At 53.3% G+C, this 24859-nt stretch overlaps 2 protein-coding genes across 2 annotated transcripts in view; one reads left to right on the top strand and one right to left on the bottom strand.

Annotated features, from left to right (window-relative positions):
- The window catches only part of Su(var)3-3 (lysine-specific histone demethylase Su(var)3-3), a 201168-nt gene that overhangs the window by 95008 nt on the left and 81301 nt on the right, over positions 1–24859 (top strand). The gene's annotated exons all lie outside the window — the stretch shown is intronic.
- On the bottom strand, positions 7793–13379 carry Tollo (Toll-like receptor Tollo). Its single transcript, XM_011145586.2, has one exon. The coding sequence runs from the start codon at positions 13247–13249 to the stop codon at positions 9500–9502; it is 3750 nt and encodes a 1249-aa protein (XP_011143888.1). The 5' UTR covers positions 13250–13379; the 3' UTR covers positions 7793–9499.

Here is a 24859-nt window from a genome sequence, read left to right as displayed (position 1 = left end):
TCAGTCCTCGAGCACGAGAGAGAGAGAGAGAGAGAGAGAGAGAGAGAAGAAGAGAAGGAACGACGACGAGGACGAGGACGAAGCGCGCGCGGCAAGTCGCGTGTGCCGTTGCGGCAAACAGAAATTCCGTTATACCGCATAAAGCATCGGCGACCAGATTAGCGGACGTGTGTGGCGAGGGGGAGTGAAGACGGAGAGGTCGAGGGGAGGAGAGACTGGTAGGCATGCGGGCTGCATTCTCGAGGAGCTGCTTTAACTACTGCGCGAACGAGTTAGCGAGTCGCGAAACGAAGGGAGCGGGACAGTCTTATGGCGCGCTGCGCCGAGGAAGGACGAAGGAAAAACGCAGCGAGAAGAATAAGCTAGTCTGTCCTCTCTCCCTCCGCCTCTCTATCCTTACATCCCTCTACTGGCTCGCTCGTTTCCTGCCTCCCTTCTGCCTGCGCGCGCGTGCGCACGCCTTATCGTTTCTAATTCATTATTTTCCGCAGTAAAGACCGCTGACTTTATGCGCATTAAAATTCTTCCCCTGCCGGTCGTTTTATCGCAAAGCCGTTACTCGATGCTGCTCGCGCTGTCGACCCCTCCCCCTTCCCTCTCCACCTCTCTCTCTCTCTCTCTCTCTCTCTCTCTCTCTCTCTCTCTCTCTCTCTCGCTACGCTGTCTCTGTCGCAACGCGCGGCAACGCGTTATATTATTGCTCGCGCGCTGCTCCCGTCGCGTCGATTCAGCCGCGATATAAAGACGTCAGCCGTATCAATTTTACGGCCACTCTTTAATTTGGGATTCCGTCGCCTCCGCTAATTTTCTCCGCGCGTCCGTCTCGCGCGGACGCACCGTGTGTCTCGCCTTATTAAGCTCCGCGCGCGCGCGCGCGTACGCATGCGTACGCATGCGAGCGCGAGCGAACAAAGTGGAACAGGTTTATAGACTCCTTTTACGCAATCGCCATTGTCAATCGGGCGCGGCGAGCGTTATCAAAAATCGCCACTGTCCAGTTCATTAAACATCCGACGGCAGATAGACAGGCCTGATTCGCCCCGTTCCTTTCGCCACTCTTCTGTCTACGCGCGTACAAGCTCGCGTACATATCCGGACCATTGAATTCTCGCGATCTCTCGGCCCCTTCTGTTCGTGTAATTCCTTCCTCTTTCGCCTCGCCGCCGCCGCCGCCGCCGCCGCCGCCGCCGCCGCCGCCGCCGCCGTCCGGACGCCTGCATGCACAGTGTGGTATCTCCGATTTTTCTCGGTACATTAAATTATACTCGAGGGGACTGCTTGACGGCCACGAGCCCGCCTTGACCGGGGGCTTTCAGCGGGGAACTTAAGCGATGCAAAGAGTGTTTTACCCGTGATATGTTGTTAAGGTCTTGTTAATTACAAAAGTGGCAGAACAGGATCGGCAGATAGGAGCGTTGACTCGTTACTGGCTCGCCGAGGCTGGTGCTTAGGTTTACTAGCGTCGATCCTGATTTGCCGCGACGAGTATCTCGGCCAGAATTTTCCGCGCGATTTCCGTGAGCTCTCCGCGCCTGTTTCTCGCGTCGACCCCGGCGGGCTCGTTTTTTTTTTTTCTCCGTTTCTCGCTTTCGTTTTTCTCGCGGCTTTTCTCCGAAAAATTTGCCCGCCACGGGCGAGCTGAAGTAGGGACGACGAGCTCTGGGAATTTTCCACGACGGCGTGGAGATGATCGTCGAAACTTCGCGACGCGGAAAGAATCAATGCGATCGCGCTGTTCTGTCGTCGTACTCTTTGTGCGTATAAAAGTGCGTGCTGCTTTGTTTCGCCGCGTTCAGCCGAAAACACAACCCCACGCGTACTCGCCGCGAATTCTTCGCGTATTCTCGAGCTTCTGAACTCGGTGCGGCAAGGGTGCAGCAGCAACGTTCTCTGAAATATCCCTGAGCGGAGAACTTTTGCGTCGGCCAAGCGTTTCGGCTAATTGACAACTCAAAATGTCAATCTCCACGTTCGCTAGCCTTTCTGCGGTATATTGACGAAATTTCATGTTTGCGCGTGCTTTCATCGTGCAGAAGCACTCGTGATTCTACAACCGACATGATGTGCACAGTTTGCAGCAGAACATCAGTATTTTGTCGGTGGAGTTCTCGAGCACGGCGGCTCCTCGACGCGTTCGCTACCGCTCTTGAACTGAAAGTCGCTCATTATGGCGGCTACCCGAGCTACATTTTTCGTAGACACACTTGATATAGCGCATGTTTGCACTTACGCACACACGAAATGAATTGGAGCAAGTGGAGTCACGTAATACAGCGCATAGTATATATAAGAGGATGAGATTATGCAGAAGGAGGGAGGCGGGAAAAAGTTCACCGCGTCTTTCCACAAACGGTTAGAAACAGAAGCCATCGATTTGTTAAAATTCTAAGATAAGTAGGGATACGTACTTTGATGAGGAACCCTTGAGGGGGAAATTACGCGTGGAAAGCCGTTTTCAAGGCTATTTTTGTGATTTTTTTTTAACAGAAACGGTAAGATCAATGGACTTGAAATTTTCACAGTGTATTCATTAATGTTCAGAGTATAAAATAAATTTTATTGAATCACAAGAACTGATCTAATTTGTAATTATAGATAAAAATGCAGTCATCCGTTTGCAAGCTCTATGTTTGCTGTTGACACAATTCCGGGCCTGTCATTACTCTGAAACTAAAAAATGAGAAAGATTTTTAAAATATATTGCCATTATTTATGTTGCCATTATAGCCCAAGTACCAAAATGAAGGTAATGAAGCCAAGTTTGGAAAAATAATGACTGTACAACAAAAAAGTATCGAAAGTGAAACTTTTCTCAACATATAATCATGTTCAAAAAGATGAATAAAATAGAATATAACTCTGTTCGAGATAGGGGCGAAAACTACATGTCTGCTGTATATTGTGTAAAAATTTCAAATTATTCGGTTCAGTAGTTTTCGCGTGATCGTGTCAACAGTTTAAGAAAACTGGTGTTTCCAGATAAACGCGTTTAAAGTTTTATGTGTATTCCATATAGATAGTAACAAATTTATTTTATACTTTGAACATTAATGAATATACCGTGAAAATTTCAAGTCCGTTGATCCTTACCATTTCTGTTAAAAAAACTCGTAAAAATACGGCCTTGAAACCGGCCTTGAAACGGCCTGCTCCGCATGTTCCCCCTGAATTCCCCCCTGAAGTGACCTCGAATATCGATTTTTCACACCAGACAAGAATTGTCGAAAATTTTTTTTTTTTATGGTAAAGGGTATACTTCGGTTACGTTGCATAGACAGTACTCAATAAACTTGACAATTTGTTCTAAGGAACCTTCTAGGAAAACTTGAAGTCCGTCGACAAGACATTCCTTCCTCTGGACCGCGCTGGATCGTCTTTCGCGCGCTTCTGCCGTTTCGTACGGGAAGATTTCTGCCGGGCGCTATATCGTGCGCGCACCTTTCTCTCATTTCGTGATTTAACGCGATTGCGCAATTGTTGCCCGCTGTTTGAGAACAGTTCTCGTAATGGGGTTACGTAACTGGCTCGATTTTCCGAGCGAGTGTGCGCGTTGGACCGAGAGCGTGGCACTTTTGCTCACGCGTATCCCTCGCGACCTTTGGCGACCTTAGTCGCGAACACTCTTGTGCGGCGGAGACTCGTCGTTCTTTCTCATCTCGAAAAGATTGAAGCGTGCGAGAAACACCGGACGCTCCCGCATCCCCAGCGGTCCCAGCTCGCTGCGACGATGACGAAAGGAGCTTCGCGGCGCGAGAGGCAAGAGTCGTATCGCGCAACCTAATCACTCACGTCGATTGTTCGATCAGTCGTTGGAAATAATTCCTTGAGAGTGCGTCGGGCAAATGCCAGGCGCACGATGGCCGCGCCGATATTGCGTCTCTCGCGAACGAAGAATGTCCGTCTTACGCGAGCCGCTAGTCTCACGCGAAATGTTAGACGCGATCGTCGCCGAACGAGACGACGACGAGCGCGGCCGCGGATCCAACCCGCGATTGCAAATTCTGCGGGTCATTAGGCAAACCGCAAGACGCTCCGGCAGTCGCGCTATGTAGGGTGGGACCCGCTCCTTTCTTTCACACTTTCCCCCTCCTCCCCCCCTCTCTCTCTCTCTCTCTCTCTCTCTCTCTCTCTCGTCGCATGTTGAAGGAATTTTGCACATACTCACATTTTGCAGAAGCACTTGCGCTTCTGCGCAACCGATACGGTGTACAAATTTTGCAGCGAAACATCAGCATTCTGCCGGTCAATTTCTCGCGTTTGCTGCCATTCTTTAACCCTTTCACTGCTGAATTAACTTCCCTTGAGAAAATTATTAAAATATTTGGTAGTCCTACGTTTTTTGGGTCGCTGATTACGAATCTAAAGTCAGATTTGCAAAATTCAAAATGGCGGACTCAATACGGCGATCATGATGTATAAAATTAATGAAAATTCCAATTATTATTAAATAATGATCAGGTCGTAATAAGAACATATGATTCTAGGAACTCGATCGAGCTGGAAAAAATTTATGTGGGAAAATGTTCAATACTGCATATTTATGCTTACTAGAGATTAAACATTCACTTTTGAGTAAAATAATATTGATAGTATGGATAAGATAGAGATACAGAATGAAAAAACTAGGAAAATAGAGCTAAAAGGTGCAAAGAATCAAATTTCAGCCGTTTTCGTAGAAATATCTGTTTATAAAAAAAAAATCTAACCTGCAAAAAAATATTAAAAAAAATATATGTTTTTGTGCAACATCAGAAAAATATTTGGTGAAAATCTCAGACCTCTACATTCAATACTGAATACGAATCCGAGGAATCGATTTTTCCCTAAAGTAAGCATTTTTCTTCAACTTTGATGGTATAAATAATCACAAATGAATAATTGGGTACAAAAATCTATTGGAGTATGTTGAACAACTATTCAATTATCTGCGGGAAACTCAAATCCCCGATTAGTTCTTCAAAATTATGTGATTCACAACGCAAAATTGAATCAAGAAAAGGTGGGAGGGTATACTAACAGTGAAAGGGTTAAGGGTGATTCGCTTTGAGAAAGTTTCTTAATTCGCCGGCGAATTAGCTGGCTCGAAACTGTGGACGCTCGATTTTTATTCGCCAGTGTCTAAAACTTAGAATTCACCGGCGAGCTAAACATTTATTCTGTCTAATCATAGCAACCGTTATCGCGCCCGACTTATCGTGACACCGTTACCGCGATATTCGCGTTCTCCACCTCGAGGTCGACACAGCTTCGCGGCGACGACGACGACGACGACGACGACGACGACGACGACGACGACGACGACGGCGTCCGCCGATCGATCGGCGCATCGATCTCTCAGTCGATCGCGTTTCTCCGAACGCGGCGAGCCGTTCTGTACGAGCGCGCCGCTGCCGTTGATTACATCGACGATTGCACGCAATCGTGCCGTAATGTAACGCTACTCGCGCTCGCGCGCGAACGTTTTCACGTAGCCACAATTTTCCCCGCGTAGAGAAGCGCGCGCTTCTTCGTTTAGCTCTCGTGCGCCGATCGTGCCTGCGCGCGATGCAGCGTGCCGTTGCCGCGAGATAAGATCGCAGATTACAACCGAGACAAGTTTCACATTTTTGCGCTGTCTCTCTCTTTTCTCCCCTCCCCCCCTCCCCTTCTCTCGCTCTCTGTCTCGGAGTTTCCTTTTCTTCCCTTTAATTTTTTTCGTTTTTATGCCAGCCTTTCTAACGCGCTCGGTTTTGCTGTCGTTTTGCATTTTATCTGCCGTGAGCCGTGCAATTAGAAGGGCGAGAAATCTATCGCACGCGCGTATCGAGTAGAGTCGTTCTTTGCGATATCGCTTCGCATTGTTCAAACGTGTTCTCCGCCCCTCCTCCTCCCCCCCTCCCCCCGATGCCGCGAGTTCGAGTTGAAACGGGGAAATGGGGAAATTTTAATTCGCTTCGTCGCGCGACACGCGAAATTCCTCCATCCTCCCCCTCCCGTCTGTCTCTCTCTCTCTCTCTCTCTCTGTCTGGCAACTGTCTCCGAGCCGGGAGTCTTTCTCTCTCTGTCTCTTTTCTATTATCCTCGGATAGATATTACTTATTCCGCTGAAGTAACGGTAACAAGACATGATGATGACAATGTATACAGACGTGACTCGATTAACATAAAGTATTGTTTTGTTCTCGAGTTACCTGAGAAAATGGCACACAAAGCCTGCATCGAAATAGTAGATTTAATTGTCATGCCGCGAATATCGCGCATACCGCTTTGTCGTTTTATCGCATTAACTGAAAATGAGGAAGTGCATCGCCGCCGTGTCGTTTGTAAATTCGCTTTAATGCGCCTTTGATATTCCTGTCGGCGGGCACGTTTGAAGAAGACGCGATACTTTGCCCGTAAAAATGCAATTTGAGAAGTAAAATCGCAGCAGAATATTGAGGGAGAGAGACGTTCGGCACGCGTAGTACGCCGAAACGACCGGTCGGTCGGTCGTTTCGTCGCGCGAACCTCTTTCTCGGTTGCCTTCCTTTTTTCTCCAAAAATGCAGTCGCAAACGTAGTCGGTACATGCGGCGGGAGGGCAGAGGAGGGTAGGGCTCAAAAGTCGCAGCGAGAAAAAAGAACAGAAGGATTAGAAACATAAAAATAGAGTGTTTTATTATTCAGTCATAGTTTTTATTCTAATAATATCTCTTTCGTTGCCGAATAATTTGCGAGACATGATAACCGCTTGCGAGGAAAGCTAAAGAGAACGATTTCACGTTTGTACATTGTATATCTCGAATATTTGTAGCAACACGTCCGTATCTTCGCGTAAACGCGCACTCTGAATTCGACAGACCACATTTCAAAGGAGATACATACATACATATATTTTACACACATATATATATATATATACACATGTAAAGTTATATATATATATATATATACACACGCGTAAAGTTTGTTTTATCATCCAGCGCACCGAAGAGCAGCAGACACACTCTCTCTCCTTCTCGCGTGTGCTTCGCCAAATGTTATCGGAGTCGAAAAACGCGTGCACGAGCGCGACTGACTTTTGCAAAAAAGCGTATCGTATGTACACAATTTATATATACTCCGCGCGCGTAAAAAAAATAGAATAAAGGTTCGCGAGCTCGGCGGGATGAGTAATCCGCGGTGCATCGACTCTCTCTCTCTCTCTCTCTCTCTCTCTCTCTCTCTCTCTCTCTCTTTCTCTCTCTCTCTCTTCTCTCTTCTCTCTCTCTCTCTCTCTCTCTCTCTCTCTCTCTCTCTCTCTCTCTCTCTCTCTCTCTCTCTCTCTCTCTCTCTCTCTCCTCTCTCTCTCTCTCTCTCTCTCTCTCTCTTCTCTCTCTCTATCTCTCTCTCTCTCTCTCTCTCTCTATCTCTTTCTCTCTCTCTCTCTCTCCCTCCCTCCCTCTCTCTTTCTCTCTCTCTCTCTTTTTCACTCACTCACTCACTCACTCACTCACTCTCTCACTCACTCACTCACTCACTCATTCACTCACTCTTTTCCTCACTCTCTCGGTGGCTGCCGAATAGGACTGTCGAATTCAAAATCTCGCAGAGACGACTCGTGTGGCGCGACAGATAGCCTACGTTGTCTTAAATTAATCGACGTTAATCGAGACGGGTGCGGACGTTCCACGTCGTTGACACATTGCGACGTCACCGTGTCTCTCCGTTGCAGCTGCGCCACTCGCGTGCGACGCGTCAATTCGCGAGAGCGCGAGTCGCACATCCGCGAGGAAGTCTCTCTCTCTCTCTCTCTCTCTCTCTCTCTCTCTCTCTCTCTCTCTCTCTCTCTCTCTCTCTCTCTCACTCTCTCACTCACTCTCCCTTCCTCTCTCTCTCTCTTTCTCCCTTCCTCCCTCTCTCTCGCTTTTTTCCTCTCTCGATCGAATCGCAACGAAATAAATAAGACCTAAGGTAATACTTTACACAATCTCGTATTCACGCCCGGAATTTGTCGTTTATCACCGTCTTATATAGGGGCGGAATTGGGGGAGGGGGGGAATTGAGGACAGAAGCCGAGGAAGTCTCCGACATCCTTGGCCTCGCGCTCGCTGGGATTCGTAAGCTCGTGTGCGCTCCCCACGGATGACGAGGCTCGTCGTCAGTCGCGGCGGGGGAGGACAGGGGTGTAGATACAATTAAATATACATAATAATGATATAATTAGGAAGTGGTATCACTGTTTGGCGCTCGGTGGCTCGAGTCTCGAGCTGTCTAAACAGCCGAGTCGAGGCACGAACGGCGCGCGGATGTGACTCGCGAATGGACGTCGGACGGCACTCTCCGGTCGCGCATATCCCGCCGTGTGGATATTTCGCCGCGAGGGAGGGAAAGCTAGATGGAGATGGAGAGAGAGAGAGAGAGAGAGAGAGAGAGAGAGAGAGGGAGAGAGAGAGAGAGAGGGAGAGAGAGAGAGAGACGGCTGAGCCGGTGAAAGAAAAATTACCGCGCGCGACTCGCTTTTAACGATCGGCGAAACTATTTACAGTCACTCCGAGTGCGCGCTGCCCTCGTCGTCGGCAAATAACGAGCGATCTCCGTAACGAACGCGCACGGAGCGACCGAGAGTGATGAATTTTAAGTACACCAGCGCGCGCGCTGCTTCGTCGGGGTCGATTGGGGATGATCGCGCCGAGGGTGCCGCGACCGATCGGCTGCACCCCTTTCTCTCTCTCCCTCTCTCTCTCTCTCTCTCTCTCTCTCTCTCTCTCTCTCTCTCTCTCACTCTTCCTCTCCCTCTGTCTCACCCATCTGCTCTCCTCTCCATGATCCACTACACACACATACACACACGCACACACACGCACACACACACAGCCACGTTGACACGCGTGCGGCACTAACATCACACCCGACGTGATCGCGCGTTCCACGCGAGCCGAATGGCGGCTTGCGTCGCTCTCATGATTCGAGCGGCCGAGCGTGTACGACGTTCTATTTACAACGAGTTTCAACTATCCACCCCCTCGTGCCATCCTCGTCGGCTCGCTCCGATGCGACTGTATAATTTACACGTTCTCCTAGAGTCGTGCGCGTTTTACGCACGTAGAACTCAAATACACACACACACACACACACACACATGAACGAGCGAGCAAGGGAGCTTCTTAAATACTTCCATACTCTTATCACTTCCATACTCTTATCACTTCCATATTCTTATCACTTTTCTATGTACATCCGCTTTCCTCGTCTCTTTCTCCTACTACCTCTCTCTCTCTCTCTCTCTCTCTCTCTCTCTCTTTCTCTCTCGCTCTCAGTCGCGCGGTTCATTTATACAGATACCAATCCGTCGTTTATGTACACTGCACCGCCGTATTGCACCGGCCGAACTACTACGAGCACTGAAATCCTCGTCGATGATTCCTCTCCGCGAATGTGCGTGCGTGCGTGCGTGCGTGTGTGTGTGTGTGTGTGTGTGTGTGTATTTCACTCGACACAAACTCGACATGTTGCACATCGCGTCACGTTCCGCTGATCGTCACACGATCGTCACTCGCGGATCAAATGTGGACGGAGACGGTGCGCGAGCCGTTGGACGTTCGGTTGTTGTGTTGCCGTCGGACCGGCGGCGGTTGTTGCCTCGTCCTCTGCGTCGGCCGCTGGTTGTTGGGCACGTCCGGCAGCGCGAAGCGGAGCTTCTCCCAGAAGAGCTTGTCGCCCCACTGCAGATAGGTGTTGGTCTTAAGGTAGAGCCGTATGTCCGGGTCGAGGTCGCGCTGGTGCACGTCGCCGACCAGCACGAGTATCAGCCGGCGTCTCCTGTCCCTCAGCACCTGGTGGTGCGCCGACTTGAAGTCGAAGCGGCACCACTCGGACTTGATAAAGTTCTCGGACAGCACCATGATGGTGCGTCGCGACGACTCGACCGCCTGCACGATCGTGTCCGCGATGAAGCTGCCGACCGGGAAGTCCCGGTAGTGCAGGCACAGCTTGTACGACGGGTTGCCCATCTCGAGCACCGGCGCCAGCTCCTCCGCGACGAACGCCTCGTCCTTGGAGCTGTAGCTGACGAAGGCGTCGAACAGCTTGTCGCGGTCGTCGCGGTCGACCTCGTGATTCCGGTAGAATATCCGCACGCCGAAGCGCGAGTGGAACCACACGCGCAGTTCGTGACGGAACACAAAGGCGAGCATGCAGAGCAGCATGAGCAGCAGCGAGCTGGCCAAGGTCGCCACCAGGAGCGGCAGGTAGTCCTGCAGCACCTGCTTCTCGATGATGGTCTTGGTGTAGTTGCGACGCGCGTCGCCGTCGAGGCTGCCGGCCGCGCCGCCGGTGCAGACGGCGGCGCTGTCGTTGGCGTTGGCCGGCGCCGGCACGTGACGGCCGTTCGCAGCCGCGATCGCGAAGCCGAACTCGTCGTCGGCGAACACCTCGTCGCCGAACGCCTCGAACTCGCTGACGTTGTACACGCAACGCAGGGCGGGCGCGTCGGCGACGCTGACACTCGCGTCGCGCATCCACTCGCGGTAAGTCCGCAGGTAGTCGCACTCGCAGGACCACGGGTTGCCGGCTAGGCTGACCTCGATGGCGGCCGGTAGCGTCCAGATCGCCGGGCTGGTCAGCCGATTGTTCTGCAGGCGCAGCACGCGCAGCGAGCGCAACGGCGCGAACGTCTCGTTGGCGATCGCGGCGATGCGGTTGCGCTGCAGGTGCAGCTGCCGCAGCGCGTCGAGGCCCTCGAACTCGTGGCCGCGCAGCTCGCGTATCCGGTTGTCCTGCAGCTGCAGGTCCTCGAGCTCGCGGAGGCCGTTGAACGAGCGGTTCTGCACGATCTCGATGTTGGAGGAGTTGAGGTAGAGCACCTTGAGCTTCTTGCGGCCGATGAACGCGTGGCTCGACACCACGCGCAGGTCGTTGCCGTCGAGGTAGAGCCGCGTAGCGTCCATCGGGATCTGCTCCGGCAGCTTGCTCGCGTGGCCGGCGTTCGAGCAGTCGACCACGTTCGCCGACCACGACTGGTCGTGGTAGCAGGTGCAGTTGTGCGGGCAGGTCATCTCGCAGTCGCAGGCGTCGAAGTCGCAGCAGTGGCAGAGCGCGAAGCAGTGGGTGTCGTACTTGCAGAGGAACTGCGAGTGCGACGCCTCGACCAACGGCACGAACGCGTGCTCCCGGTCGTAGAGGAGCTTGCAGTAGATGCTCTCGAGGTCCATCACCCGCGGCTGCACGCGCGTCTGGTTCTGCCGGTTCACCCGTTGCAGCCACTCCATCGTGCAGTCGCAGAGGTACTGGTTGTCGCCGATGTAGAACTCCGGTAACGGCCGGTCCGCCGGCACCGCGCTGATGCGCAGCGCGTACGGCTCGAGGTTGCGGATCTGGTTGCCCTTCAGGTCGACCCGCGTCAGGTTCGGTTTCTTGAAGAACGAGTAGCTCTGCACCTTGGAGATGAGGTTGTCGTTGAGGAACAGCAGCTCGACGCTCATCGGCACGGAGTTGCCGGTGATCTCGGTCAGCCGGTTCTCGCTGGCGTCGAAGGTGTTGAGCTGCAGCTGCGCCTCGATCTCGTAGTAATTGCCGAGCTCGCGGATCTCGTTCGAGTGGATGTCCAGCCACTGCAGCCCGGTCGGTATCATGGCGTAGTCGAACCACCTGAGCCGATTGTCGCTTACGTTCAGCCAGACGAGATTCGGCAGGTGGGTGAAGAGGCCGGCGATGTCGGTCAGCTGATTGCCGTCCAGCCGGATCGCCTGGAGGTTGAGGTTCTCGTCGAAGGTGCCGGTCTCGATGTACTGTATGCGGTTGCGCGACAGGTTGAGGATCTTCAGCTCCTTTACGCGGTCGAACACACCCTTGCTGAGATTGCCGATGTGATTCTCGGTCAGTCGCAGGCCGTACAGCTGCGACACGTGGTCGAAGGTGCCGTTCGGTATCCCGGGGATGAGGTTCTCGCCGAGGTCGAGGGTGCGCAGCAACGGAGTGGCCTTCAAGGCGTCCGGCACCGAGGTCAGGCGGTTACCGTTGAGATGAAAGTCCTGCAGGGACGAGGCGTTCCTCAGGGCGCTCGGGTGTATCGTGTGCAGGCGGTTGTTGTCCAGCGAGAGCAGGCTGAGCACGTAGAGACCGCTCAGCGTCGTCGCGTCCACCGTGGTCAGCTGGTTGTCGCTCAGCAGCAACGTGTGCAGGTTGAACAACGCCGAGAACGTGTTCTCCGGCAGGCTCTCGAGCAGATTCTCCTGCAGCCGCAGTATCTGCAGGCTGTAGAGGTCGCGGAAGACCGTGGGGTCGAGCCGCGCGATACGGTTGCTCGACAGGTCCAACACCACCAGCCGCACCAGGCCGGCGAACGTCGCGGCGTTCACCCACTCCGCGGTCAGCTCGTTGCGCGACAGGTCCAGCACCAGCAGCTGCGTGAGCTCGCCGAACAAGCCGGGCGGCAGCACGCTCAGCGTGTTGTTCCTCAGGTGTATCTCCTGGATGTCCCTCGCGTCGGCGAACAGCTCGGGCGGCAGGCTGGCCAGTCGGTTGTCGGCGAGTCTCAAGACGGCCAGCGAGGAGAGGCCCTCGAACGCGCGGTCCGCCATGAAGCCGATGGCGTTGCAGCGCAGGTCGAGGCTGTGCAGCCGCGTCAGGCCGGAGAAGGCCGCGCTCGGCAGCGACTCGATGCTGTTGTTGCTCAAGTCCAGCTCCCTGAGGCTCGCGAGGCATCTCGCCGCGGCGTTGAAGCGGAAACCGATGACGTCGCGCAGCCGGTTCCTCGTGAGGTTCAGCACCTCGAGGTTCACCAACGGACAGAGCGCGCCCTCCGGTATGCTCCACATGTTGTTCTCGCCAAGATCGAGCTTCTCCAGCTGGCGAAGCTCGTCGGTGAAGGCGCCCGCCGACAGGTCGAGCGCCATCGCGGACCAGTCGGTGTTGTGCGTCCTCACCGTGAGGTTACGCAGCTCCCGCAGCCCCTTGAACGCGTCGTCCGACAGATTGCCGATCTTGCAGTATTCGATCACGAGCTCCCGTAGCTCGACCAGCGGCCGGAAGCTGCCGGCGCTCAACGAGCTCTGGTAGAAGAGGCCGTCGCTGCATTCCAGCCGCAGGCGCACCGTGTGCTGCGGCTGTATCACGCTGAAGTTGGTGTTCTCCAGCTCGCTGTTGATCGTCCGAAGGCGGCACACGAGCGAGACGTCGTCCTCGGCGTCGCCGGTCGTTACCCACTTGCACTCGTCCGGCGCTTTGTACCTGAGCGCCTTGCTCAGCGACGCGCCGAGGACACCGAATATCGTGCCCAGGAGTATGGCGAAGAAGGCAGGACTGCCCCGCATCGTTTTCGCCGAGCGTTGATCAGTGTCCCGTCATCAATGTGTCGTCCCGTTGCCGGCCTCGTCGTCGTCGTCGTCGACGTCGTCTTCGTCGTCTTCGTCGTCGTCGTCGTGGTAGCTTCTTCTTCTTCTTCTTCTTCTTCTCCTCCTCCTCCTCCTCCTCCTCCTCCTCCTCCTCTTCCTCCTCCGTCTCCTCTGCCTCCTCCGCCCCCTTCTTTATCCCACTAACGCCTCGTCGTGAGACCGGCGTCGATCCATTTAAACCACCGGTCGCGGTCGTGATTTTACCTCGCGTCATCCATATCACTCTTTCTCTCTCTCTCTCTCTCTATCTCTATCTCTCTCTCTCTCCCCCCCTCCTCTCCCTCCCCCTCGCCTCTCCTTGTCACGGTCGTCGAAGACGATCGACCCACGGCACGTCTTTACTCCGCCTTACGATCCCGGTGGTTTCATCCTCGGTGATTCGTCGTACGTTTGGCCGAACGACGTGCGCTTAACGGAACGGACGCGCAAGCGAGAGAGAAAGAGAAAGAGAGGGAGTGAGTGAGAGAGAGAGAGAGAGAGAGAGAGAGAGAGAGAGAGAGAGAGAGAGAGAGAGAGAGCGACGAAGAGAAAGAAGAAGCGAGAGGACGAGAGAGAGAGAGAGAGAGAGGAGAGAGGGAGAGAGAGAGAGAGAAAAGGAGAAAGAGAGAGAGAGGGCGAGGGGGAGAGGGAGAGAGAGAGAGAGAGAGAGAGAGAGAGAGAGAGAGAGAGAGAGAGAGAAAGGAAGAACGGGTTCGGCGACCGCGAGAGATTATCGCCTTCGACGGTGAGAAAAATCTCGTCAACGACGAAAAGTCACCGGGTATGACGCGCGCGTATACGGCTCCGGTAGGGCCCACGGTTCTTCCAGGACTGGTTCGCGAAGTTGTAAGGCCCTGCCGGGCTCCGTTACCCTCCCCCCCGGCCTCGCTACCCACCTCCTGCCACCTTCCGTATAGCCGTTCTCACCGCTCCCCGGCCGTCCTTCCTTCTCCCACCCGTTCTACCTTCTCTTCGCCGTCTTCGTCGTCGTCCACTTCATCGTCGTCGCCGCCGTCGTCGTCGTCCTCGTCCTCGTCCTCCTCTTCGTCTTCGTCGTCCTCATCGTCGTCGTCGTCGTCGTCGTTCGTACCCGGGTCCCGACGTTCTGGCAAGCCTATAAAAACAAGACAGGTACACTCTCCGGGTCCTTACAGTGGCTCCTCCGCATCTGCAGCCTCCTCCATCCACTACGTTCTTATTTCCTTGTCCCTCCTGTTTTTTCCATCTCCCCTCCCCCCTCTCTTTCTCTTTCGTCCTCCTTCTCTCCCTCTCTTTCGTTTTCTCTCTTCTTCTTCTTCTTCTTTGTATCGCGCGCGCTCCCCGCATCTCGCGTTCCCCTAGTCCTTTCATCTTTCTCTCTTTTTCTCTCTTTCTCTCTCTCTCTCTCTCTCTCTCTCTCTCTCTCTCTCTCTCTCTCTCTCTTTCTTCTCGCTCTTTTTCCTCGCCGTCGATCTTCCCTCTCCTCTCCCCCCTTCCTCTCTATTCTTTCGTCGTATTGCCGTTCGATCCGTCCGCGAAACTTCGCCGCGCCGTCATCTGTTCTCACATCGTTTCTACGATTCTGTCACGTAGAATGGAAGCGCGCGAGGAGGAGAAAAAAAAAAGGAGAGGATGTTTGCCCGATGCCTTTGTGCGCGCGCGAGTCCCGTTTACGCTCGTATTTCGCTTCGCGAATACTTCAGCAGATTTCCGTCGTGTCATTCCTCGTTTCTCGCAGGACCGGCCGAGATAAAAACGCGCGCTGCGTTTTGCGTTAATCAATTTCTGCGCGTTATCGCGACGCGCGATGAGAATTCCCTGGTCTCGTTCCCTGGTCTGGTTAGTCTCATTCGCTCGATCGCGATTCCTCACCTCGGGACGGATCTCTCAGGTCCTCCTCGAGTCGGTCAACAAGGAAACAACGCAGGATCGATCGCACACGACCGGGCACGGTTTCCGTCGCCGGGGGCTGAAACGACTTCACGTAAACGCAAACAACGTCTCGTCCATTACACGGAACCTTCGTTTTTCAGCGTGCTTAATGCTTCTTTGGGACTCGGAATTGGCTGGCAGCGTGTAACCTTCCCGCTGCCTTTGAACTGTATTTGGGATTCGCACACGTTCGTCCTATTGAGCGTGAGACGAGCGAACGCATTGTGTGTCAGGAATTGTGTGTAACACCATGTCGAGCGGGGTCTCCTACGGTGAAGTAGTCTGTCCTCCTTTGAGAAAACACTGCCTAGCGGAGAGCTCGGTCTGCCGTCGTTGGAAAGTGATTTGTTACCTTTACCTGCTCAAAGTGGGCTTCCCCGTCGCGACGAAGGGTCTTCTAAATACATCCTCACCGGTTAAATCAGCGATCCAACCTGCCCCATTCATCGAAATTTAAATGGCCGTAGACGCGCGCGCGCGCGCGCACGCCAAGTCGGGAATCGATCATCGACGATCACAAGCGATTACGTCGTTTATCACGTGAAATTACGCCGGCTCGTATTAACCAGTTGGCGTTAACAATTATTATAATGCGAGAGCCCGCGTAATTGTCGGGGTAACGTAATTATCGGGGCCTTCGAGAAAGAGACATACGAAGGTAAATTGTGGATGGACAAAAAAGCGTTTGTTGTAAAAAAGCAATCGTGCTCCACTTGTTTGCAGAGCTGGGCGGGTATGCGAGGTTATTTTTCCTTCTGTTGCCGCTGATAAAATTTTATCGGTGCGTTCCGCTCTGCTCCGCACTGGAGCAGTGTTTTTTATCTTCATCTTCGTGACGTTCGACACTCGTGTCGTATTTCTCGGAATTATCTGAATGATACTCGCGGAGGTGCCGCGAGTGTTTGAAAACCAGCGACGAAATACCGACAGACTTCGCGTCGTGTTGCTCGCGCAGAGTCGCAAACGCTCTCTCGAAATTGACATCTCGAGCTGTGTCGGTGGTGTCGTAAATACTCGCTCGATGCCAAAGTTCGGTAGCTTGTACCTCCCGAATGTGTGTTTGCTGCGCTCAAGAAGACTTGAAGAGAATCGCGATGAATATCGCCGCGCTTCAACGACCGAATTGATAAGCTTCAGAGTACATGAAAAGTTTGCAGGGAGATTTCCGTGTATTTGCGTGGTTACTCATCTCCCGCTAAATACTGCCACAAAAGCGGCACATTTACACCAAATTTATACAAGAAATAGGATAAGTTCACATCCTCCGGAAATCCTAAGGACGGATATTCTGTAAATATCCAAATTTTATCCCGGGATATATTTTGGATGTCTTGAGGAAGAAAAAGTAAGAGCTGAATCCTATAAGATATCCTCGAAGATATCCAGAGGATGTCCTATCGGGCATTCTGAGGACTTCTACAGGACATGTTGTGGATATTTCTTCAGCGTCTAAAGGAAAAGGAAAAAGAAATAGTATAAAAATAGTAAAAAAGTGTATCGAATTTACTGACTCTGAATTGTATCGAGTTGTGTTCTTTGTCTTTTCTGTTTGAATTATATATATATATATATAAGAAGCACTTGATTCGATTCTATAAATCGGAACTGGCAAGTGTTGAATATATTAACAACTCAATTTCATTTTTAGAAACAAAAGGTCTCGAATCTTTTTCAAATTTTAATCTTTTTGAATTTTAAAATCTTTCGACTCCAAGAGAAATCGAGCTATTGATACACTCAGTCTGGTAAATCCGTCTAACCATTGAGATTCGAAAATGCATCTTTTGCTCTATATTTATAATTTAAACGGAAAATGCAGGAAGCACACACATATCTCGATACAACTCGGAATCAGCAAATTCAATAAGCTACATTTCTACTGTTTACTTTTGAGACATCTTCCAGAAGTTTGTGCTGTCTGGGTTCTTATACTTGTCGCTACATGAGGAATATGCATAGCGAATATGCAGTGGAGATTTATCGGAGATTTATGGGAGATTTATATTTTATTACAGTATTTAACATTCTGAAATTACTCCTCTAATGTTGCACCATAATTAATGAAATCAAGGATACACATAATATTCTCATTTACGATGACACAATTAAATATCTCGAAAATATCCCAGGATTAGGCTGAATATATCCAGGATATCCTGGGATGCTTTTTGGGTATTTCTGTATTCTGAAGATATCCCAGGATATCCTCAGGGCATGTTCAGGATCATCCTGGGAGGACGTCTTGTGCTGTCTGCGATGATCGCATCATTGCTTATGCGACATGACGTGTCTTCGCGACCAGCGCTGCGTGATCAACCTTTTTTGGAGCTTGTCATCCGCTTTGGCGTTACCTTCATACGCGCAGATTACACAGCCGTTCTCTCTTTGCATCTCGAGCAACACATAATAACTCACTCCGAGGAGCATCCGCGCGGCGAAACAACGGCCTTTTCGCCGGCATTGTCGCGGCGGCGATAACCCGCGAGATTAGACCGCTGATTTCGCAATTAAGCGCGCGTTTTATCATACGCGCTCATTGATCGTTACTGTAAGATCTCTCCGGCCAAGGCCGCGAGGCTTTAAATCGGTATTATATTTCACTCTTCCGCCGGTCGCCTCCTCGCGCAACCGGCCGGCCGGCCGGCCGGTCGGCCGGTAATTGCCGACGCGGTGGACTGCATTTTAGCCGTCTATAAGCGCGCTCGCAATATTATTCCGGGGTGTCTGATGTTTCGCGGATTAACCATGTATCACGCGCTGTAAAACGAAACTGCAACCTGCTAACTATCTCGATTACCTGGCGCGCGCGCGCGCGAGCGAGCGAGCGCGAGCGCGCCGGAGAGTTTGCGCCATTCTTTCTCATTACACAAATATCCCGAGTGCTTCCGGGAAAGGGTCGCCTCTCATCCTCGAGATCATTCCCGCCGGCTCTCATCGGGACGCAATTTTTGGCTGATATTACATTCCCGCCGCCAATTACCGTAACCGCTCGCGAACGCGCGACGGCACACATATAGACGCGCCGAGAGCGCCGCTCGTGTTGCCGCGCGGCGAATTCGATCCGCCGGCAGCGGGGTCGCTTTTTAATTCACGGCATTCAAATTTCGCGCCCGCGCGCGCAGGATGGAATGTCGTCGAATTAACGCGACGATGAGCGGCTGAGACGCAACGGAACTCCCGGTTCTTCCGAGTCGAGAGTTCGGTTCCAAGAGTCGCCAATTCCGTCCCTCGAGAAGCAAGTTCGGCTGGAAGAACCTCGGGAGGTTCCCCTTCTGCTGATGACACTTTCCGCTCCTAGGGATTCCCCTGCGCACGCGGAAATGCATCCTCGTTTCCTGCGACCGATTTGATCAATTTCCCGCCAACCGGGCGGCGACTGGGAGAAAGTTCGGTTGCGGAAACACGGAGATTCCAGTAGGAAGTTTCCGTCGAGTCGATTGTTCCCGGTTATCTCGGCCGAGGTTTCAAGCAGCCGAATATCCCGACTAACATTTTCCGGTCGCGATAACGCAGACATCGTGTCTGAGTCATGACTTTTCGTCCGGTCCTCGCTCGGGCCGCGCCAACTGGCGTTTTTTGCCGCACCGTGTAATCGCCGACAACGGCGTTGAATTTGTTCTCCCGAGACGGGACTCGAAGCCGCGCGCCATGTCCCGTGTGGTAGCCGCCGTAAACGTAGATTAGATATCGCCACCTTGAATCCTAACCACTTGGACATTTCATTATCGACAATTACATAAATCTCGCTTTTAATCTCGCGCGGACGGCGGCGGCCGTGCCGATAAAGGGCAGTTCCTACGATTCCACGGGGAACTAGCCGCGCTCGTCGTTTCTCTCTTTCTCTCTCCTTCTCTCTCTCTCTCTCTCTCTCTCTCTCTCACACACACACATACACACACACACACACTTTTTGCCCCGTTCTCCTTTTTCCTCCTCTTCTCTTTCCCTCTTGCTTTTCGTCAGCTTTGATTAGCGACGCGATGTGAATGGACCTTAAGCAGGAGGATGCCCCGATGGCTGCGCCGCTGAAAGGTGGCTAGTTGGCGGCAGGGATCGGCGAAAGCGGTCAGTGATCGCTGGGGCCTCATGCTCGGGCCCCTCGTTGCTCACGATCGGACACCGCTCCGGCACCTCCTTTCCCTTTGCCTTGCGTCACTCCCCTTCCCTCTCCCGTCCCCTCTTTCGTCCCACCACCATCGCCACCATCACCACTATCATCACCCCACCACCATCACCACCACCATCACCACCACTGCCGCCGCCGCCGCCGCCGCCGCTGCCGCCGCTGCCGCCGCCGCCGCCGCCGCCGTCGCCGCCGCCGCCGCCGCCGCCGCCGCCGCCGCCGCCGCCGCCGCCGCCGCCGCCGCCGCCGCGCCGCCGCTACCACCACCACCACCACCATCGCGCCACACCACCAGCATCTTCGTCCGACCCTCCCCCCTGGCCCCCCTTCTTCTCGCGGGCCCACGGGCCTACCTCCCCACCGCTGTCGCGCTTCTGGGCCTAGTCTCCTTTCAACAGTGCAGGTGACGGGGCATTCTTTTAAATCTAATCAACTACCGAACCATGCGTCGTTATCTACTGGGTGTTTACGAATCCGAGGTCCGTCTGAAATGTTAGCGGGCCCCGATCTCGATCTAATGGGGCAATTTGTAAAAGCGTGAGACGCGGTTGCCGCCGCCGGTGCGCCGTTACGCCGTGGTGGCCACGACGCTCGGCGTTTCCCGAAGCGGATTACTCGCGTCCGCGATTGCTCGTCGCGCGACTCTGCTATGATCTTTTTCTCGCCGCGTCGCCTTAATCGCTCGTCTCGCCCCTTGTCTGCTCATTTTATTTCGGCCCCGTCTCGCTCCGACGTCGGGGACGAGCAGATACGCTCGACAAACTCTCGCAGAGAAGTGAGTTTGTGTCTGACGGGACGGGACATATCCGTGCGCTGATCGATCTCGGCTAGGTTCGCCATACAATCGAGGCGCTTTCCTCTCGTCGCGACGAGATCGGTAAATCGCCGCAAAATTAACGCGACACCTTTGTCCGACGATCTCGTCACATTCGGCGCTCGGATTGTCCCGCGAAAGTCCGCTCGACCGAGATTGTATCTCTCCTCGCTCCTGACGCTTCCAGATTCAAGATGGCCACCGCGAGCCGAGACACGGCAGGCTGAATTGCAATGTTTCAACGTTCTTATGAGATTATCCTAGGACGATTAATGATTGATCGATCGATCGATCGATCGACCGACCGACCGACCCGTCTCCCTCTCGCGTATCGCGCTGAGAAATCTCTCCCGCGTCATTGTTCGTCGTGCAAAAATATCGGCGGAGATGACGGACTTCCCAAAACACGATGCAAACGCACGGAGACGAGGCGGAGAAACCGCCGTCGGAGGACGTGGCGTTAACACGAGACCGTGTCCTTCCCCCCCTCCCTCCCCCTCACCACCCTCTCTGTTCGGAAGGCTTTTGAAGAAAAAACGAACATTTTTACTCGCGCAACGTCATCCGCGTCGCCGCAGCACACCCTGTATATAAAGCCGGGCCGTGCGGACGAGCATGCGTGTGCGTCTCGCTTTCACGATATCGAGGCGCGCTCGCGATGACAAAGAGCGTCGGGAGGAGCGAGCGAGAGACGCTGTCATCGCGTATTCAGAAATTACGCAATCGGATCCCGCTCTTGTGCTCTCTTGTGAACGGACCCCTCCCCGCCCCCGCGCACCTTGCCGCTCGCCGGCGGACGGGAATTCTCTGTTTTCCTCGGTCGGGCGTGAGCGCCTGCGCGCGTTTTAGGCGCGATGCTCATTAGGCGCGGCCACGGAAATCAATCAAAGGCGTCCGGATTGTTAACGTGCCTGACAGCGTCGGCCGAACGAAACTACCGGATTCCGATCGGCGAGAGCCGCTCGTCCGATGAAGACAGACGCGCTCGCGCTCGATGGATCGCGCGCCGGGCACGGACCGCGCGCTACGGGGGGGGCGGCAGGGGGCAGGAGGGTACCTGACCGTTGTTGTGTGTGTATGGTTCTGTTGTTGCATAATAATGACCGGCGCGGCGGCAGTGGCGGAACGGCTGCGCCGGTATGCGCTAATTGTAAAAATTCCTGATTGATAGGTGACTTTTCTGCCCCCTCCCCTCTCCCTCCCCCTCTCGCGCTCGCGCTCGACGAGGAAGAGGCTGAGTTCGATAGAGCGGGATTGAGACCTAACGTTATGCATTTGGATGAAATAACGAGACGCGAGTCGGGCATACGTACGAACCGTGCATGATTGACGGGACTATACGCCTCTTCGAGAGAGAGAGAGAGAGAGAGAGAGAGAGAGAGAGGGAGAGAGAGAGAGAGAGAGATTCTTCCAGAAACATATCGCGCTGAACGATCGTCGTTTCTCACGGCAAAACCGACTCGCGGGAGAGAGAGAGAGAGAGAGAGAGGGGGGGATGCGCTCCTATCGAGGTGAGGAATATCTAGAATGTCCCGAGGTTCGCGCTCTTTGCGATTCCCCACGGCTGACGCGATCGCTCACGCGCGCGTGATCGCGCTTAGGGATTTCGAAATGTATGCGCGATCGTCTCTCGGCTCGGTTCCGGATTTTCGCGATCCTCCCCGCGCGACGACGCGCCGCGAGAGTAGTGCCGCGGTAAGACAAAGTTCGCTGCGAACCGCCGCGGCCGCGCCGCCACTCGCCGGCGGTTTTGCAGCGACGTTGCCAGGCTAATTTCGCGAAACTCCGGTTGGATCCGCCGCGGTTGGATTGCCTTTAATGCAGGAACTGACAGCTGTCAGATCGCAGCAGCGGGGAACGGTTATTCCCGTTAACTCGGTCGTTTAACATTAATATCTCTCGCGACTCGGCGATCTCACGTCGGGTGTGTTGATTCAAACGCACGGGATTCCGCTTCTTTCCCTCGCCGGCGATTTTGCCTCGCTCGGCATTCGTCGCCGTACAGAGCGGATCCCGAGCGATCGCAGTTACTTCATCAGACTCTCTCCTCAGCCGAATCAGACCTGCGCCTTGTGCCCTTTCGGAGACCGAGAGAAGCGCACCGACAAGGCAGGCAGGAGGTACGAAGGGAACCGAGAGAAAAAAGAAAGAAAATAAGAAAAGAAAGAAAACGCACGGACGCTACAGGAACTCCGCGACGCGACGACGCGGTTCCCGCGCGGCTCTCCCCTCGGCGACTCCGCGGGCTCGGAATTCGCGATTATCCGCGTCCGCGTTTCACACCGACGCGACTAATTGTCGGGCGAGCGGCGGCTCTCGTGACGCGCCAGAAATCGCGCGTCGACGACTGACGCGTTCTCTCTTCCTTCCTTTCTCCCAGTCTTCCCCCTGCGGCGCAGGACGGTTTACATAACACCGATAAGACCTCGGCGTATCGGGGGAGGGGGGGAGGAGGAGGAGGAGGAGGAGGGGGGACGGTGCATTCTTCTCACGATTCCCCGTGTATCCCGCGGGAGGCCAACGGGATGCGAGATCCCCTCGCGACGAGGGTCTCCGCCTCGCTTTAACGTAATTACTTAGTAGCCGTGGCCGCTAATTACCGCGCGACTCGAGAGGAGTTGCACAAGCCCGGCGGAAAAGATCACGATCGCGAGAGCGAAACCCCCGCGGACACGGGGCAGGCGGCCGCGCGCGCGCGCGCGCGCGCGCGCGAGTGTGCGGGAAGCCGGGAGATGCTTATTGTGCACTTTCACTCGGCGAAGCGGCCGCGGAGTTTCCTCCTTGTCCCGGGAGCAGCCTCCAGGCCGTTTATTGTTTTCGAGTGGGCACGGAATCACGATCCGGCCGCGAGCGAGCGAGCGAACCTCAGCTCGATGATCACCTGCTAGTTTCATCTTACAGCCGCGCGGCAATACGTTTTCTCCCGCTCGCGCAGCGCCTTTTTCGAATGCGAATTCCACGGGGATTGCGCGGCTCTCTCTCTCTCTCTCTCTCTCTCTCTCTCTCTCTCTCTCTCTGTCTCGCCGCCGCGATTAAGGAAGTGGCGTAGGACACAAGGAGATTAAACGAGGAGAGCCGCGGCGGCGCGCCGATGATAGACTCCGAGAGCTAGACGGTTTCGCGCGTGCGCGAGCGAGCGAGAGCGTCCGACGTGTATTTCGCGTAGACGTTTGCGTATTGTGCGATGTATTATTAGCCGGTGGGGAGATATACAGCTAGCCTTTGATCCGAGTCAAAAGCTAGCGGCTAACTGGCACGGGCTGGATTAAATTTTCTAGCTCGTCGCTGAAACGTTGCTCGCTCTCTCGCGATCTCCCGCCGTCGCGTGTGGAACGTGACGGGACGGACGGGAATTTCTCAGGGTTTTCCCAGGCGCGGCCTTCGATTAGTGAAAATTCTCAAACTTCTCTCGAGATTGGTCAGCCCATTGCGACACCGATTGGGGATCTCGTTCGTGCCCCGGACGTGTCTAAAATCGTCTCAGGAAAGATTAGAAAAGCAAGATTCTGAGGTCTACATTAGGTGTTAGTAAGCTTGCAGCTTTTTGGTCCAAGTTTTACCGATCGCTTCCGACTTCATTTCTTTTATGTTGTGATCTTTGTAATATTTATTATCTGTAGCATGCAAACAGGGATTTGCGTGTACAATTGTTATTGAAACCTCGTCGTCAGTGTCAGCAACATGTTCTTTGTTGTCGGACATTTTGCCAAACCAAAGATCGAAACGTGCGTGTAAACGTGTACATGTGCCTAAATAACTTTTCTTATTGGGCTGAGAGAAATCGGCAGCTTAAGCTGCAATTCCTAACTTCAAGAATTGGACAGATCTGATTTCTCTCAGCCAATAAGAAAAGTTATTTAGGCACGTGTATACGTTTTCACGCACACTTCGATCTGTGGTTTGGCAAAATATTCGCGACAGCGAAGAATATGTTGCTGACATTGACGACGAAGTTTTAATAACAATTGTGCAAGCAGATCCCTGTTTGTATGCAAAAGATAATAAATATTATAAATTTTTATTACATCAAGATAAAATATATTATAAATATTATAAAGATCACAACATAAAGGAAATGAAGTATAAGGGAAGCGATTGGTAAAGCTTAGACCAAAAAGCTAAAAGCTTATTACACCTATTGCAGACCCGGCCTGATGTAGAGCGAAGACCAAGAAGGGAGCTGTGCTCGCGGGAGACTTTGGCTTTCCCACTTGGGAGTCGCGTCGTACTGAACGGAGCGTTATCCAGTATGGAAATTTTCCAGACACGTTCGAGTGTAACGCAAATAAGGCATACGTAACGTGACGTAGAGGTCGAAGGAAAGGAAACTTTGGCGGAGAGAAGACGCGATCTTCTCGCTCGGATCTTCTACGCGGAATCGCATCTTGAAATGCTACTCTTGTAATCCGAATCTATGTAGACTTACCAATCAGAAGCCGTCATTTTGCGGGAAATCATATCTGATTCCCAATTAGATCGCGAGAGAAATGTTCCACCGCTGTACACCGCCGGATGAATTGAGAAACTAGACAGCGAGAGAGAGAGAGAGAGAGAGAGAGAGAGAGAAAGAGAGAATCAGGAGACCGAGATTGCGTATTTCCATACAAATCCTAACAAAGAGCAAAAGCGAACACGTTACATTACCGGCTAACAGCGAGACGCAATAAGACACGCAGGAATCAACCGCCTCGTGCCCTCCTCC

This window comes from Harpegnathos saltator, unplaced genomic scaffold (genome assembly GCF_003227715.2).
Source record: "Harpegnathos saltator strain DR-91 unplaced genomic scaffold, Hsal_v8.6 scaffold91, whole genome shotgun sequence".
In the NCBI taxonomy this organism is placed as follows: Eukaryota; Metazoa; Arthropoda; class Insecta; order Hymenoptera; family Formicidae; genus Harpegnathos; species Harpegnathos saltator.
The sequence above is the reverse complement of the archived record's forward strand: the minus strand, read 5'-3'. Positions and strand labels throughout refer to the sequence as shown.